This window comes from Ictalurus punctatus, chromosome 13 (genome assembly GCF_001660625.3).
Source record: "Ictalurus punctatus breed USDA103 chromosome 13, Coco_2.0, whole genome shotgun sequence".
NCBI classification, from domain to species: domain Eukaryota; kingdom Metazoa; phylum Chordata; class Actinopteri; order Siluriformes; family Ictaluridae; genus Ictalurus; species Ictalurus punctatus.
The window spans coordinates 12,997,780-13,016,276 of NC_030428.2; the positions used below are offsets into that span (position 1 = coordinate 12,997,780).

General features: G+C 39.3%; 1 protein-coding gene across 3 annotated transcripts; it reads left to right on the forward strand.

Annotated features, from left to right (window-relative positions):
* Positions 1-881: 881 nt before the first annotated feature.
* Positions 882-14,379, forward strand: zc3h7bb (zinc finger CCCH-type containing 7Bb). Of its 3 annotated transcripts, none has more exons than XM_053685100.1 (22): positions 882-1,040; positions 2,783-2,843; positions 2,930-2,966; positions 3,062-3,259; positions 3,410-3,568; positions 4,446-4,526; positions 4,672-4,731; positions 4,823-4,865; positions 5,000-5,223; positions 5,566-5,863; positions 6,748-6,806; positions 6,930-7,029; positions 7,182-7,343; positions 7,485-7,690; positions 7,795-7,895; positions 8,064-8,245; positions 8,575-8,651; positions 8,833-9,071; positions 10,231-10,336; positions 10,576-10,684; positions 10,786-10,919; positions 11,392-14,379. In XM_053685100.1, exons 1-22 carry the CDS (start codon positions 926-928, stop codon positions 11,425-11,427), a joined length of 2,787 nt encoding a protein of 928 aa, XP_053541075.1. In that variant the 5' UTR covers positions 882-925; the 3' UTR covers positions 11,428-14,379. The 3 variants fall into 3 exon arrangements, with proteins under 3 accessions (XP_053541075.1, XP_053541074.1, XP_017339502.1); XM_053685099.1 differs by having other exon boundaries at positions 885-1,040; positions 5,000-5,232; XM_017484013.3 differs by having other exon boundaries at positions 987-1,192; positions 5,000-5,232.
* The last annotated feature ends 4,118 nt before the right edge of the window (positions 14,380-18,497 follow it).

Consider the following 18,497-nt stretch of genomic DNA (forward strand, 5'->3'; position numbering starts at 1 on the left):
GATCAATTAATTACAATACTCATTGTAAGCATATAATTATTTAATTATATTTCACACAAAATTCCATCAACATCATCAAAGATTCATCATCATTCAGATTGTGGCAGATGTAAAGGAGGAGGGGAATTTATATGTGCGTCAGGTTTTTCAACAAGAAACTCTTCTGCATAGGATACACCTGTGTATCCTCGCTCCTAGCGTATCCTCTGGAAGCTTCCTGAGTTCTCGTTCCTTGCCTCCTTGCAGTGCAATTAGAGAATTTATATGTCCTTCAAGATGGTTGACGTCAATCAATTTCAGGGTCACGGGCTGGAGGATGGAGTGAGGAAACAAGGAAGCATCAATTTGAGTATTGAGAAGCACCCGTACAGTCTTTGAGCTGGTGTTCTGTCGATTTGTCCAACCTTGTCATATTTTCCTACCGTAACGCAAAATTATAGCTACATCTATCGATCTATCCTACCACATCGAAAAATCCTACCGTGGGTTTCTGCTTTGCATCTGTGACTATGTAAAATAATTCAGTGTAACTTTGCTGAAAATTCTTATTAGGCAATGGTAGGATGATTTTACAGTGCAAAATGCGCTATCAGACTGACCTACCAATATAAAATAAACAGGTGGGATGATTTTACAGTGCAGAATACTCTATCAGACTGACATACCAATATAAAATAAACAGGTAGGATGAATTGACAGTGCAAAATACCTGATGAGATTTTAATCCATGCGCAAGTAGTAAAAATGAACAAAAAGAATCAAAAACTTACCTTACATGAATACGTCCACGTTCAAGTAGTAAAAAATTATGTGCATGTTGTGCGCATGCGCAGTAAGCCCTGGTAGGACAATCTGACAGGTAGGATGAAATGTCGGGACACCTGCTATGTAACAGCGCCCCCTACTGCCGGCGTTTATTTTCAGAATGCTCTGTAATCGGCTCTCTTTAGGACCTGCCGTCTCCACTCACCGGCCCAATTCAACTTGGCCACAACTTAGAGAAATCGACAGGGAAGTCTCACATGTTCCGTCTACATTTGGTAACGTTAATTTTCAGCAATAGGATACTCGGAAAGGATAATATAAGGAGAATAAATACAGAAGTCGCGCGAGATTTACTTTCTGAATATTTTTTATACGGAATTCACTGGTGTTTAAAACAGACTGTGGAAGTGAACACGATTTTCTCTAGGTGGGTGAGCTAATGTGCACAAAACACGCCGCTGTTTTAATTATCCAAGTCTAGTCGACGTTCGCTGATTTAAATCATTTACTGCCTTAATAAAATAATAAATAAAAGCTGTTCATTTGGTTTGATTGAAAGTAGCTAACGCAAAGCGGCTTACTGAGAAGCAGCGGTTTATATGATCCTGGTGTTGTTGAATGTGGAGTTTGATTTCCTATGCACAACTTCTACCAGAAGCTAACCTTGCTAATGCTACACCCTGCAACAAAACACCGTACAGTAATAATATGCTTATACTTATATCTGCGTTCAAATGTATATGTTTTTGCGTAAGTACAAAGCAAAGCCATCTGCCTACTACAGGAGTAAGATAGCTAGCTAATGCATGAGATGGTTGTTAGGTTACGTGTTGTTACAGGCCCAGTCCGGGAATGTAGCCTTTTAGCTAGCGCCAGTTTATTACAGAACAGCGCAGTATTTCACTACAGCGGATACTTTACATTCAGTAATGAAACGGTTTTTCACCCATGGGATGTTCGATATGAATTTTGACCCAAAACCGCTCAGATAATTTGTAATGGTGAAATGTTTATAGCTCAACGCTGAGAGTATACTTATGAAGTTAACAGGTAACTACGGCTAATTTTGTCTCTCAGGCTAGCTAACCTTACAGCTTCAGCTAAACCTACAGTTAACCCTACAGCTTCAGCTAACCCTACAGCTTCAGCTAACCCTACAGCTTCAGCTAAACCTACAGCTAAACCTACAGCTAACCCTACAGCTAACCGTACAGCTTCAGCTAAACCTACAGCTAACCCTACAGCTTCAGCTAACCTTGCAGCTAACCCTACAGCTAACCTTACAGCTAATCCTACAGCTAATCCTACAGCTACTACAGCTTCAGCTAACCTTACAGCTTCAGCTAACCTTACAGCTAACCCTACAGCTTCAGCTAACCTTACAGCTAACCCTACAGCTTCAGCTAACCTTACAGCTAACCCTACAGCTTCAGCTAACCTTACAGCTAACCCTACAGCTTCATCTACCCTGCTGTGGCCAGTCAGAGTTTATACAGCAGGGTGAACATTTATTTAGGTTAGCAGGCAGGTTTCTTTTAGTTGGTAGTGCTTCTTTTCTTTTTCATAATGATTAAAGTGAATAAAAAGCGAGGCGTACCGAGCGAGCAAAGAGGTTTAGACTTTTTTTCCCTTCATCTCTCTCTTTAAAAAAAAAAAAACAACAACTTTTCTGAATAGTCATAGTTAGACAGCAGCCTTGTGTATGTGCTGTAAAGACAGCTTGGTTTTAAAAGATTGTACACATGAGAGTGTACACATATATACATACATATAAAGTAGTTACATTTCATTCAGTTGAGTTATAAACCAATGTTTAGAAATGTAAACATTATCCAAGCTTCTAATTACTAGCTGTTTTCTACACAAATAACAAGTACCAGTAAATGTGTTAATAATTACGACACAGTGTATTATAGTGTATTTTTTGTGTTTTTCTGTTACATTTGACAATTGGTGCAATGTTCTATCAAATGGTAATGATCAGTAACACCCCCCCCCCCCCCTTTCCATTTTATAGCAATGGATCCAGAGAGACTGAAGCGCAAGGAGGAAATAGAGAAAGCCCTGGGATTCATTCAGTATGTTATTTTGTGTCTTTTTTGCTACCTGTTGCATGCCAGAGATTAGATTGGTTGTTTAATGATCTTGTATTATGGTTCTGCAGATCGTCTTTGCCTTTCCCTGATCCTGATGGTTATGAGGTCAGTGCGTCATCTTATTTCTCAGTATAATGCGTATTTATTGGCAGCGTGTTGTTATTTTGAGTAATAATTCCATGTTCCTCTCTACTTTGCAGACGTTTTTGACTCAGTTAGTGTGCAATTTGCTGGACGAAGGTAACACAGTGTTTCGTGATGGAGATTGGAGGCAGGCAGCTGTGCACTATAGTGAAGGTGTGAATGTAGCTCGATATGCTCAGTCTGAAGCGCTGGTCATTCCTCCAGAGCTGCTTGAAAGTCTCTATGTGAACAGAGCCTCTGCACACTACAGCCTTGTGAGTGCATACATCATGTTCTTTCCGCCTTCAGTTGTTGAACACCCTTAACGTTGCACTGTAAAAGTGATGTGCTTGTCTGCTTTTGAGCAGAGGCCGTGCTCTGATTGAAATTGATTCTCTTCGGTTTCTGCTCTTGTCATTGTTCAGGAAGAGTATGAGCTGGGGGTGCAGGACTGTGACTGTGCTCTGGCTGTGTCTGAGGGCAACCGGAGAGCACTCTACAGGAAGGCACTGTGCTTGAGAGAGCTGGGTCGATTCAGAGAGGCCTACGAGTGTGGCACTGGGTGCCTGCTCGCTTCTCCTCACGTACGTTATCTTGCCTATGTTGATATGAAAGTATTTGTATTAATCCAAATGAGTTCATTCCAGTTGCAGATGAGCTATTTATATGCACGCAAAGCAGACACTGTTGAAAATCTCCATTTACATGCACAGTGCATGTGAATCAAATTAAATATATACACATGTGACAAGTCATTACTATAATGAGAGGTTAACCATGTTACATGCGTGTTCCCTCACAGGACTGTTTTCTTTTCTTTTTTTTTTTTTGTGCTCGATTTGTAGGCCCGAGTGCATCATTGAAAGAAAAAAAACCCTCCAGCAAATAAGTACCAACTGTGATCTGTTTGAAACTCTTATTCAGTTTTAGATGTCTACATGAACATTTATTATTCTAGTCAGATTATTACTGCATTATCAGGCTGTATGTAAACGTAGCTTCAGGTGAAAATAAAGGCCTGTGATGTAGCATGAACAGATTAAACAAAATGTGGTAGTTGGCTTCACATGTCTCAGAAGAAGCACTTTGTTTCCTTCACCGTATCTGATAGGTAGCTGTCATAATATGGAGGAGCATTCTCTCCTTGGCCAAGCTTTCACTGGTGTAGAGCTAGATTTGTTTTTGAATCTTGGGTTCACCACCACCGAGTAGTGTCTCATGTTGCAGCTATGAACTTCCCAGTTGCTGCTGTGATTTCTTTAGCCTGGATTGAATCAACGTGGAAAATGCAGTTTTTCTCAAGCTACAGTGTGCCATATTATTACATTTTTGCTAGAAGCCATAATTCGCATAAGTGGTAAAAATAAATAAATAAACTAACACTGCATAAAAAGCTGTTGATCACAACAATATCTGATGTATTAATTAGACATGGCTGTATGTGTTGTGTTGTCAATACAGGACAGACAAGTCAGTGAGTTGGCTAAGGACCTGGCCAACAAACTTGGCCTGAAAATCCGCAAAGCCTATGTTAGTCCTCAGGTATGTAACCTATACTCATTCTCTATGGTATTTGTGAGAAAACGATTGAAAGGCAGCGCAAGGTTTTAGAGGGAGTTTGTAACCAGTATGTGGTTTTTTTGTTTTGTTGGGTTTTTTAAATTTATTTTTTAAAATACATGTCCAGGTTGAATCCACAACATCTGGCCCAGCAAGTAATGGGGAAACTACACCTTCTGCAGGGGAGGTAAATATAGGCTTCTATCTGCATCAATGTATAGACATAATTTGTGTCAAGTCATTTAGTCCAACTTTTCCTATACTGAATCTTTCTTCAGACATCCTCAAATGGTCTCGAGTCGCTGACAGATATTGGGTCAGGTACAGCTGCCTTTTAAGATACTCGAATATAGATGTGAAAATGTTGCTTTGCTTCTAGATGACAGTATTTCATTTGGCATTTTTTAATAATTGCATAGTTGAGCGTGTGTGACCCTGATTTTGTTGATGCCCAGATTTGTCAAATGCCCAGTGCATCCCTGCACCTTTGGCCACCCCAATTCCTGTCAGTGATGACCCTGCAATGCCCTCACTGAGTCCCATAGAACCCCAGGACACCCCTGAGAGCCCCAGTCAGGGGTCCACGGGGCAGGTGCAGTATTCTGTGCCAGTGTCTGAGGATGTGGGTGAATGTGTTATGACTACGAATCTGGACAGTCTGCTGGAAAAAGGAGCTGAGGTCAGCGTGGTGAGTCCATAATCAACACTTCAGGGTCATAGGGCTGAACAATTCTCAACAACCTTTCTCAACCATTGCTAGCATGGTCATATATTTGACATATTCTAAAGTATTGTCTACCAAATGAACACATTATTTGAGTCTTTCCAGTCACATACACCCAGTTAGCTATAAGTTTCTGCACTGTATTACAGTTAGACCTAAGCTTCACAAAACAGAAATACGTTGAGATGTAAAATATGTTCTAGAAATAAGTGTTGTGTTCAGTCAAAGTTTACTGTGCTTTTTAAACATGGTTTTCTTAATTGACTAAATCTTTTTCTTTCTTTGTCTCTTCATTAGAACCCTGTTCAGGGTGCCATTCCTACTAACCTCCCAAACACAGCCGTAGGGTTGCGTACTGCCTACCCCTCTGCTCTCCCAGCCTCTTCATCCCCTCTCACTCCCCCTTATTTTGGCTCCACCATCAACCCCCTCACTCAGCTGGACTCTTTTTCAGCACTCGGCCAGAGTGAGAGCTCACAAGCCATGGAGTCTCTCCTCCCTTTCACTGCTGGGGCTGGGGAGGCTGTTGGGCGCGCTAGAGCTGAATCGCTTGGCACACAAAGTCTTGACTCTCTCTCCGAGTATACATTACCAGGTAATCTTATGTTACTGGTGTGTTAGCTGTATGAATGTGCCGAATCCCCTTTTTTAGTTTTTGTTGCGATATATCAGAGCTTTGTGTATTGGCTGACACTCAATATCTGAGTTGAGTCTTTACAAGCTTCTGTTACTAGGTTATGCGCAACATCATTGTCATTTTAGTGGAATTCTGTTGATGAGCACTATCTGTCAAAAGTTTAGACACTCAATCTTTATTAAAATTTTTTCATTCAATGTTTTAAATTAATTATAAAGTCATCAAAACTCTGGAATTAACGCAAATGGAACTTTGGGAATTATGTTGTGATAAATCCCAAATAATTTAGTATTTTCTCAACCAAGTTCTTGCGGAATCTCCCTGAGATGCTTTTTAAACAGTATTAAAGGAGTTCCCACCTACGCTGGACTCTTATTGGCTGCTTTTCGTTCATCCATTAAAAAAATAAAAAGTAAATAAAATCTTAGTTTTACAATGAAAGAAATGAATGTTGGCACAATTATATCTTTGTCTAACACCCAATTTCAAACATTTAATCATACACCTTCAAATCAAAAGATTAAGATCGTGAGAAATATTTCAGTCAAGTGTCTCCAAACTTTTGACCGGTAGTGTGTGATCTGTGTTATGTTCTCTGACATTGTTCACACTCGCAGCATAAAACACATCAGTAAACCTGATGTCAATTACAGCATTCCAATTCAGTGTCTGCACTGATTGATATTTAATATGACGTCCTTTCATCCCTTTTAATCTGTTTTTCTTATTTAGATCCTGATGCATGTTCAACTTTGAAATAATTGCAGAACTGTTTAATATTTTAAATATTTTAATGATGAAGCATTGTTTGCATTATGCTTATTTCCTCTTTATACACTCAGGAGGAAGAGTCTCTAGCAGTTTCTTCTCTGGATTACGGAACCATAGTACCATTCACTCCGTAAGCACTTTTTCACTCACTTTTCAGTCTTTCAGTTCTCCTCATAGACAGCTGCTCATCTGTTTACTTTTTGGTTAAGTATATTTTGTCCAACAAGCTATTTTTGATTTATGGTCTCTGTAGAATGGCTCAGCTGCAACCAACCTTTCCCTCTTGTCCCAGAATCCATTGGCTGCCACCCATGAGTTCAGACAGGCTTGTCATGCCTGTTACAGTCGCATAGGTAGTGTGTGTGTGTGTGTGTGTGTGTGTGTGTGAGAGAGAGAGAGAGAGAGAGAGAGAGAGACACGAGTCTGTCACTGCTGAAGTTATATTCCATGTATTATATCTGCATTGCATTTAACAAGCAAAGTTTGATATTTGCTCCTGATGTAGGTCCTCGAGTCATGGATTACAAGTATCAGCCCGAAGCAGCTCATCGCTGTAAAAGAGATGTGCTGCTCTGTCGCCTAAAATCATCTGAGGACACCACTTGGAAGAGGATACGGCCTCGCCCTGCTCGCAATAACTTCCTTGGAGCATTTGTTCTTTGCAAAGGTATTTCACTGTATTGCCCTGTTTACATATCATAAACGTCATGACTGTCATTTCATTTTGTTTTCCACATTTTTCCCCCACTCATTTTGAGTCCAGTTGATTTGTATGAGTTTGCTGATGCTTTTGCACCTCTCCATGCAGAAGTACAGGAGCGTCAGGAGTGCCAGTATGGAGAAAACTGCACATTTGCCTATTGCCAGGAGGAGATAGATGTGTGGACCCAGGAGAGGAAAGGAGCTTTAAGTCGAGAGCTATTGTTTGACCCCCTGGGCACAAATGAGAGACGAGCACTTAGTGTCACACGCTTGTTGCAGATTCATATGGGCATGTTCATGTTCCTCTGTGAGGTAGTTCAACATGGTGCACAAAACATTATAAGCTCATTTTGAACATGGATGTTTACCTGAAACTGATTTCTATGGTTTCTTCTTCTGTCCCTGCTTTATTGTAGGAATGTTTTGACAGTAAGCCTCGTATTATAAGCAAGCGCAGCAAAGAGAATCTAGGTGTCTGCTCCAACCTGACTGCGAAGCATCCTTTTGATGATAACAAGTGAGCCACCTTTCTGATTGTTTTTTCCCCCTTCTCTGCACTTTTATAAGTCATATGGCTTTTAAATTAAATGTTCAGATGATTTTGGTATACTGTAGTCCTTTATCAGTAGGTTTTGATCCCGCTAATACATTTGTTTGTGTGTGTGCTTTGCATGTGGTGCGGTAGGTGCCTGGTGCATGTGGTACGCTCAGCCAATGTGCGCTACAGTAAGATCCGTCCGCTCCATCCACTATGCCAGTTTGATGTATGCCGCCATGAGGTGCGCTACGGCTGCCAGAGGGAAGACAGCTGTTCTTTCGCTCACTCAGTTATTGAGCTCAAGTGCTGGGTGCTGCAACAGGATACAGGTACAAAATACACAAATACTTAGTTGCTCAAATGGGGCCTCGTTTACGTCATTTCTTTTAATAACGGAGTAAACTTGTGTGTAAATGTTTATGTAAACTAATTTTCCGCCAGTTTTACAAACATTTCGGAAAGGCTGATTTCTTTGTACTGTTGTGCACACGTTGATCAACGGTAATGTCCAAGCGTGTTCTCGACATGGCTCATTTACAATGACAAATACAGCCTCAAAAGTAAATAAGCTAATTAAAGAAATCATGCAGAATGCTGTGAGATTTAGTCAGAATAAGAAGAGAAATTTTAACCTTTGTCTGAACACATGCGTGTTTAGGTATCACCCATGAGGAGATGGTGCAGGAGTCTAAGAGACACTGGCAAAGACTGGAGCAGAATGCACAAAGACAGAAGGTGAGGCTCTCAAAGATTTTGACTGGTCATCTCTTATTTACATAAAAATTTGCCTAGGTGCCTAATCATTTTCATTCATCCTTCCAAAAGTTTTTTTAAAACTGATTAGTGTGCAATTCTATCCTTTTTTTTTTTTTTTTTGGAGAAAGATGATTTACCTCACCCATTTTGTGTCTTTCAGCCCATGCATGTGCCTCATCAAACCTGCAGCACTAGCAGTAATTCTGGTTTTGGGACCGGAGGAGGGGTTGGAGTGGGCGGTGACAGTATTGGAGGTGGAGGGTCAGGAGGAGGCACGTGTGGCCGAGGACGTGGGCTCAACCTCAAGATGAAGTTTGTTTGTGGCCAGTGCTGGAGGGAGGGCCAGGTCAATGAGCCGGACAAGGCACTGAAATACTGCACTGCAAAAGCCAAACATAGGTGAATCTACTACTAAGCCTTCAGCTGGCTTTGCACAACTTTTGTTGTGGGATATATTTTTCTATATTCTTTCACAGCAAATTGAAATTGGTTGTCAATTCACAAAGCCAATTTCATGCTTTATTATGAAATGAAGACAGTGCTTCAATCCCAGAAAAGGTTTAGTGTAATACAATGATTACAATGATGCTCACATACCTATACATCTGACTTGTGCATTACCAAATCCATTAGTGCCATTAAATGTTATTAAATCAACTCCAGACCTTTTACCTCCTTAATGAAGGATGAAGAAATAACGACGGAATAGCCCATACCTGTCCATGAAACAGCTTTTGAGCCGAGTGTCCAATAACTTTTGGTCCTTTGAAAAGGAGGGGGCTACATATGAAAGAGCTGTAATTCCTAAATCCTTCCTCCAGTGTGGATGTGAATACATTTACATTAAAGATGAGAGACTGCACGTTAAGCCCATATTCATTATTTAACTATAACTTGAATGTGTTTTGGTAACATATTTGTCAGTGTACAAATATATATGAACCTAACTATTTACTGGAGCCAGTCAGTTGGATTTGTTGTATATCGTAGAATTTAATTTTAATGGGGGGGGAATCTTAGTTCTGATGTTGCTTGAAATCAAAATCTGACCTGTGCACTCCCATAGGTAATGAATGGTTGCTTGTCACTTGTAGTTAGTGTGACAAACTAAAATTAATATATGTAAGACTAAAATTCTGTATGTAAAATGTAACCCTTTAAAGTCAGATACATGTGGAATCTGTATGATTCAAAGGCATCACGTCTTTAAAATAATCAGTCCGTACAGGATTTATTATTTTTTTGTGCTGCGGATGTTTTCTAAATTTGTGATGCAACTTTTTTATTTTTTTATTTTTTGCTGAAAACTACTTGAATTTGCACGAGACCGTTTAGCTGCACTCAAGTGCGACGCATGTGAATCGAAGAGGGTTCTTTGCCCAAATCTCCAGAAAATCTACGGTAACTTTGAAAAATTAGAAGGTCCTCTGAATATTAGTTTCCTTGATTTTACGTTAATTTCTGCGATTGCAAAATCACAGACTCCTGGAGGGACTGAATAATGGACTACATTTTGTCTGTTTTACATATCCTCACCTTTGCTCATTTCTACTTCCAGCTGGACAAAAGAGCGCCGGGTACTGTTGGTAAAATCGTTTGAGAAGAAAAAGTGGGTAGTTGTACGGCCACTTCCTTTTTCTCGGACTTACCCTCAGCAGTATGACGTAAGTTCTTAGCTCTTTGTTTTCTCCGTTAGCCATGTAGGTGGCTGCATGCATTTGTCCTAATTTTAGGAGAATACTGTTTTTGTGTTTTTCTTCCATCATAGAAACTTGGACTCAACTTAGATCGAGAAAAAGACTAAGTTTTAAGTGATTTGTGAATGTAGGAATTTAAAGCGAATTATTTACAGCAAGGCTTCACACTTAAGAATCATAACATGGTTACATTTTTGTGTTTGTAGATGTGTGTTCATGTGATGAAACAGAAGAAGTGCCACTACATTGGGAATTGCTCTTTTGCGCACAGTTCAGAAGAAAGAGACGTGTGGACCTACATGAAGAACAACAGTTGTGAGTATCATGCATTCATTCTTCATGAAGGACTAAAGTGAAGCTTTTATTCTACATTATTACTTTGTGATTTAAAAAATACTCTTCTATCTCACTTACAGTGAGGGATATGCAGCAGATGTATGATTTATGGCTATCACTGACCAATCAGAACCGTCGATCAGATGGCCCCCTGATGACTCCACCTCCTGAAGAAAAACAGAATGCCATGCCAACTGATTACACTGCATCAGTGGTGGGTGACTGGCCTGTATAGTACTGATGTTTCACTGTTTGAGTTATAATTTTGATGAGTTGATTGCACCTTTAAATGTTGGTCTGCTTCAGTAGATCTAAACTAGGGGTGTACGATCTTATCTGGAAAGGGCCGGTGTGGGTGCAGGTTTTCATTCCAGCTAAGCAGAAGCTACACCGGAGTCTATTGAAAGCCAAGATCAACTGATTAATTGAATCAGGTGTGGCTCCCGCTTGATTGGACTGAAAGCCTGCACCCACACCGGCCCTTTACGGAAAAGATTGGACACCCCTTGACTAAACTGTTGCAAAATCCTGTAGTCTACACTGACATGACTCAAATCATGTACTGCAAGGAATCTGTAAGCATGGAATTTGTGCAACCTGTGTTGTCTTAGTCGTGGCCTTGATGATCGTGCCTGTTTTTTATAGTGTACTGTCTGTCTGATTCCGTTTGTGGCTCTGATTGACAGGCTGGGCGGCGCATGTCAGGAAGTGGGGAACTGTGACCCCGACCAAAGCATTCAGTGGTAGGCCTTGTGACTACCTGGATGAGGCTTCCTGTCATGAGAACCAGTCAGTTTGTATTCTCCATTCCCTTCAGTGCAACTTCAGGGTGCACTGTAATTTCCTGTTGGCAGTCTGACTGTAAGCCTAACATGGTGATAGTGAACCCAAACATTTATGCCCGAATACATTTGTTGACATTACAATTGGCTGTGTGTTTTGTATGCAAACCAGTAATGACAGCCTATGTAATTAAGGTCATTTGAAAATCCTAAACCAAATTATGCCTGTTTTAACATTCAAGTGGTTCCTTTATCTGTGTTCTTGCCATATTGGCAGAAGAAAATGATTGTATAGACAGCAAGGGCCCTCCAAAAGAGATTTTGAAATGTATTGAACACACCTTGGCAGTTATCCTTTGCCTGTCTGGCTCTTTCTTTATAGTACTAGCATGTAGGTTTGTTGCCTGTCTATCTCCACCATCCAGTCTTGCGTGCACAAACTTGCCTTTACATTCAGTTTGCACTGACTGAACTGTGAAAGGGGGAATTGTTTTGTAATAAGTAAAGAAGATAATTGAGAGCAGTGATTGGATAACAGTCTGCTCCTCCATTATAATATGAGCCGTCAGATATAAGATACTTTACTGTTATTATAGCTTTGTGAAGTAATGTGATTGCTTTGACTGAGAAGTTTAAGAAGCATAACTTTTTGGAATTAGACTCATTTGCAATTATTTACCCTGTGCCATCATAAATCTTTGGCTCTCCCTAGGCTATATTCGAAAATGAGTTCTTGAATTCTTAACAGTTCAACTTTAAACAAATCCACAATAGTTCTCCATAATTAATATTTACTCATTTCATGCAATGAACCTCAATGAATTTAAACTTGGAGGACTTTAGGCAGATAAAGTTGACATGGTGTGCCTATGCGTAATTATATTCCCTCCAAAAAAAGAAATATACACTCATGATATACCTTGCTACTGTTAGTAAGCCTTGTCCATACGTATGGTGGACATACATATTTACTATACTACTAATGATTATTGATAACCTAGCAGTTAAAGCTTAATAAAAATATAGCCTGACCTTGTATTGATTACATAGAACCTGTTGTTATTGAACTATGCTATATGACTTGTATTGCTGATTTAGATGACTAGTGATTTTTCTTCTCGCTTCTGTGAGGGTCATTCCAGAAATGTCAGTTTTGTGAAGTTTCCCCCTGCCTATACCACCAACTCAAAGAAAGAAATATCTGTAAATCTTACTGTTAGCACATTAACACCTTAGAAATAATGCAAACTTCATGAATTTGAGGCTGGGAGTTGTCTGGATTTCAACATGTATGAATACATTGGGGTTTCTGGAATGATCTTAATGTATGCTTCAGTGAGGGATTTTATTATTATTATTATTACTACTACTACTACTATTATGATAATGATTACTATTATGACTGTCTATCCTCCCATATCCTATTGATATATGTATATGTTAATTGCTATGTATAACTCTCTCTTAAGTATATGTATCAATGTATGAACATAAAACATAACAGTGAATAGTCTATGTATGCTGAGAGACTTTGAGTTTAGGGAGGAGGTGCTGTGTAGATACATGTGCTTGAGCTTTTAAGATGGTCATTAGTTTAGTTTATTCTTGGGCTAGAAGACAAATATAGTGTGGGTTTTTTTTCTTTCTTTCTTTCTTCTTTTTCCCTTCTACTTTCTCTCTTCTCTTCTTTTTCAAAGAGGTCATACAACATTGCTTTTTCTTCTGATTTGTTTGGAATGTGTTTTGTTGTAGGGTGTGAGGGTAGGATCCACCATGTGCCTTTATTTTCTCTTTGATATGACAGGTGCATTAAGTGGAATGATAATTATATTTTAAAACGCATAACTTCACCTACCAAAACTCCTCATCTGGTTCTGATAAAGTCCTCAAGCACATGTATTGTCAGTTGTATTGTGAGGAAATGCTAAGCATACATAAGGGTTGTGGGTTTTTTTTTTTTTTTTTTTTTTTTTCTTTTTTTTTTTTTTTGCATAGCACCTTATACAATATAAACATATATACAATTATAAATATCCTGAACATATATAATCTTTCTCCTTCAATATATGATAAATATATACATACTTAGACGACTTTAATAATGAAATAGATGCAAGGTGGTGGATGGGTTTTGTGGTTTTTGTTGGCTGATGATGTTGGTTGTGGCATGCAGCACCATTTGTCTTGAACGTTCTCTTGTGGAATGTTGACACTTTCCACAGAATAGTTTTTTCTGATTTTGGTAGCAGTTTCCACTCTTGATGATGGGTAGACAATCGGAGGAAGTGTGAGTAAGCTGAGAAGGAGGTGCAGAGAATCAGTTTACAGCCACTGTCTCAATAATGAGGATGTTTGTTAAAGGACATATCAAAGGGTCAAAATCTCTGGCCACCAGTTATTCAATGGGTTTAAGAGAGAGCACCATCCACTCAACTAAATCACATCCTTGTCATTTACAACTTGAGTTTACTTCATTTGAATGTGAACATGTGACATTTTGGACTTGCTCTGACTCCTTCTCCAAGTAGTTTGAACAAATGGGAAGAGTTTGCACATAGTTAGACCTTTGTGTTTAATACTCTCTAAAGCAAAGTCTCCATTTTGAATGGCAGACAGTTAAACATTGATCTTGACATGATGTCATGTCTTTTCAACAGAACACAGAATTATGGATAATGATTAAGATGCTGTTTTCTGTCAATATGACTTATTTTTCAACTAATAGCTGAAAAAAATCAGGGTTTTTGGAAAGAAAAAAAGCCTTTTTTTGTACTGTATTTTTACATTTTTTTTTTTTGTTTGTTTCTCCTTTTTGCTCCCTTATTGGAATGAATATTGAACACAGTGGACCAAATCTCATGAGTGCTTAACAATAAACAGATTGTTTTAGAATGTTTGTTGTTTGTTTATTTCTTAAAGTACAAGAGAAGGTGTTATTAGAGTTCACAATATACAGTATCTCACAAAAGTGAGTACACCAATCACATTTTTGTAAATATTTGATTATATCTTTTCATGTGACAACACAGAAGAAATGACACTTTGCTACAATGTGAAGTAGTGAGTGTACAGCTTGTGTAACAGTGTAAATTTGATGTCCCCTCAAAATAACTCCACACACAGCCATTAATGTCTAAACTGCTGGCAACAAAAGTGAGTACACCCCAAGTGAAACTGTCGAAATTGGGCCCAATTAGCCATTTTCCCTCCCCGGTGTCATGTGACTTGATAGTGTTACAAGGTCTCAAGTGTGAATGGGGAGCAGGTGTGTTAAATTTGGTGTCATCGCTCTCACACTCCCTCATACTGGTCACTGGAGGTTCAACATGGCACCTCATGGCAAAGAACTCTCTGAGGATCTGAAAAAAAAAATTGTTGCTCTATATAAAGATGGCCTAGGCTATAAGAAGATTGCCAAGACCCTGACACCGAGCTGCAGCACGGCGGCCAAGACCATACAGCGGTTTAACAGGACAGGTTCCACTCAGAACAGGCCTCGCCATGGTCGACCAAAGAAGTTGACTGCATGTGCTCCGCGTCATATCCAGAGGTTGTTTTTGGAAAATAGACGTATGAGTGCTGCCAGCATTGTTGCAGAGGTTGAAGGGGTGGGGGGGTCAGCCTGTCCATGCTCAGACCATACACCACACACTGCATCAAATTGGTCTGCATGGCTGTCATCCCAGAAGGAAGCCTCTTCTAAAGATGATGCACAAGAAAGCCTGCAAACAGTTTGCTGAAGACAAGCAGACTAAGGACAGGGATTACTGGAACCATGTCCTGTGGTCTGATGAGACCAAGATAAACTTATTTGGTTCAGACGGTGTCAAGCGTGTGTGGAGGCAACCAGGTGAGGAGTACAAAGACAAGTGTGTCTTGCCTACAGTCAAGCATGGTGGTGGGAGTGTCATGGTCTGGGGCTGCAGGAGTTCTGCTGGCACTGGGGAGCTACAGTTCATTGAGGGAACCATGACAGCCAACATGTACTGTGACATATTGAAGCAGAGCATGATCCCCTCGCTTCAGAGACTGGGCCGCAGGGCAGTATTCCAGCATGATAACGACCCCAAACACACCTCCAAGATGACCACTCCTTTGCTAAAGAGGCTGAGGGTGAAGGTGTTGGACTGGCCAAGCATGTCTCCAGACCTACACCCTATTGAACATCTGTGTGGCATCCTCAAACGGAAGGTGGAGGAGCACAAGGTCTCTAACATCCACCAGCTCCGTGGTGATGTCATGGAGGAGTGGAAGAGGACTCCAGTGGCAACCTGTGAAGCTCTGGTGAACTCCATGCCCAGGAGGGTTAAGGCAGTGCTGGAAAATAATGGTGGACACACAAAATATTGACGCTTTGGGCCCAATTTGGACATTTTCACTTAGGGGTGCACTCACTTTTGTTGCCAGCGGTTTAGACATTAATGGCTGTGTTGTTATTTTGAGTGGATAGCAAATTTACACTGTTACACAAGCTGTACACTCACTACTTTACATTGTAGCAAAGTGTCATGTCTTCAGTGTTGTCACATGAAAAGATATAATCAAATATTTACAAAAATGTGAGGGGTGTACTCACTGTTGTGAGATACTGTAGACGGTTTACTAAACAGACCAAATGAGACCAGTTGTGAGTAGCATGATCTTTTCTTAAAGCTGTTGATGTAAGAATTTTTTATTTTCACCCTCTTTAGTGGGAAAAAAACAGCCATTGACACCTACTTGCAGAACATCATTTTATAACATGTTTCATAACAAAATACTTCACCTGTTCATCAGGAAAGCAGCTAAACTGTTGAATTAGATATCTTTCATGCCTTAATTTGGGGCATGTTGACACATGATGTACCTGAGCTGATGTGTGGAAAATTTCCACCACTGATGACCTGACGAACATCTGAAGCATTTTGTTAGGAAACAAAATGTTATACAGTGTAGCATTTTTTATAGCATTTTTTCTACTAAAGAAAAATTCTAAATTCTTACCTCAAGCAATCAATTGATTTGATTGATTTATTTTTTTAGAACATGGCCAGTAGTTTTAAATGACCAATTCTTTTGCTTGATTAAATATCTAACCATAATCTCTTTGGATCTGGGGTCTGTTCCAGAAAGAGTTCTATATTCAAAATTGATTATACAGTAAAATTTGTCTAATAATATGACATGTAAAATACCTGCAAATTGAATTATGTGCATGCTTCTAAGCCTAACAATTTATTGTTTCAATGATGTACATAAGTAACTTAATACAATTTTACTCAAGAATATTAATTGATTTAAAAAAAACATATTTTGAGAACAAATATCTATACTCGTGTGATTTCACCAACTCGCCATAAAATAGACAATGTGTTACATGTACAGCTCTGTAGAAACATACTTTGTGTGTACCATAGCAAAAGCATTTATAAAAAGCTTCAACATTTGGCATGCTGGAACATTGCAGGGTTGTCAGACTATCTATATATCATTTTCCAGGTTAGTTTCAGACTACAACTTGTCACTCAGTGCGTTTACATGGACAACAATAATCCACTATTAACCCGATTAAGACAACACTGATTAAGAAACTACCATGTAAACAGCTATTTTTAATTACCTTAATCTGATTAAGGTCATACTCAAAGTAAACACTAATTGAATTAAGACATTTGGAGTATTCCTGTTTTAGTCGCATTATCGACGTGTATTACAGACATGTAAACACCTTAATCACACTATTAACGTCGTGTGAGAGTTTTCACCACATTTTGTGACAGGACACGATCACACATGGCACTGCTCAACATTTCACCGCGAACAAGAGAGTACGGCTGCGTCCCAAACCGCATACTTGCCTACTATAGGCCTGTAGTGGGGAAAAATACATGTATCTCGGCTCCTATATAAACGGTAAGTACGCGGTTTGGGACGCAGCCCAACGGCTTCAAGCAGTCATCTATTTGCACGTACAGCATGACAAATAATTAACTGCATTTAAAGCGTTCATAAAAAATTTAATAAAAACACCCAAAATTGTATACGGTACCATAACGAAGACGAACTGTATGTTGATGCGTGAAATTCTGGAGGGACATCAGAAGGCGTGGCGCGGTGACGTAATGACGAGTGCCGTTAATCTAATTATGTTCTATAACGTGTAAAACGGGTACATGATAGGAGTATTCTAAAAGCGACTCATGTAAACACCTTAATCACATTATTATCTTACTCAGTGTAAGGTCAATAATTAGATTACTGCTGTCCATGTAAACGTAGTCAGTTTGTTACATGTACAGCTCTGTAGAAACATGCTTTGTGTGTACCATAGCAAAAGCATTTATAAAAAGCTACAACATTTGGCATGCTGGAACACTACAGGCTTGTCAGACTATCTATACATCATTTTCCAGGTTAGTTTCAGATTACCAGTTGTCACTGAAACTGGTATGGATGTTGTCTAATCCTTGTTGGAACTCCGGGTTTTGACGGATCTCAAATTATGTTAGCAGGCTAATTTGCAAATCCTACTTTCTTAAAGTGAACCCTAGAGGGAGAAAGCTGATTTAAACTCGATTTGCTGCGAACGGCCTCGTAGAGTGTGATAGGAAGAGGTCTGACACCACGTTATCCTGATGTTAATACCTCTACCATGCTTGCTATTCAGAGAGCACATCAGATCATATACTAATATCAAGACTAATCATTGTATTTATTTTATTACAAATTTGAGAATACTACACCATTAGATACTTTTTCTTCATTATTATTCAACATTTCTAGTGGTCACTGGTCAAAGAAAACATGGTTAATATTTCAGATGTAATAATGTTCAAAGTACTTTTTTTTTTTTTTTTTAATGAAACAGTAGGTTGGATAGTGTCAGTATTAATGTTGGCTTAATTTCATGAAACAGATATAGACACGTGCTTTTGGTCTGCTTAGATAACCTATCTTCATTCCTATTGGCTGCCAAGAGAACTATGAGAACTTCCAACAGCCAATCACACACATCAAAGCGCAGTGAGTAA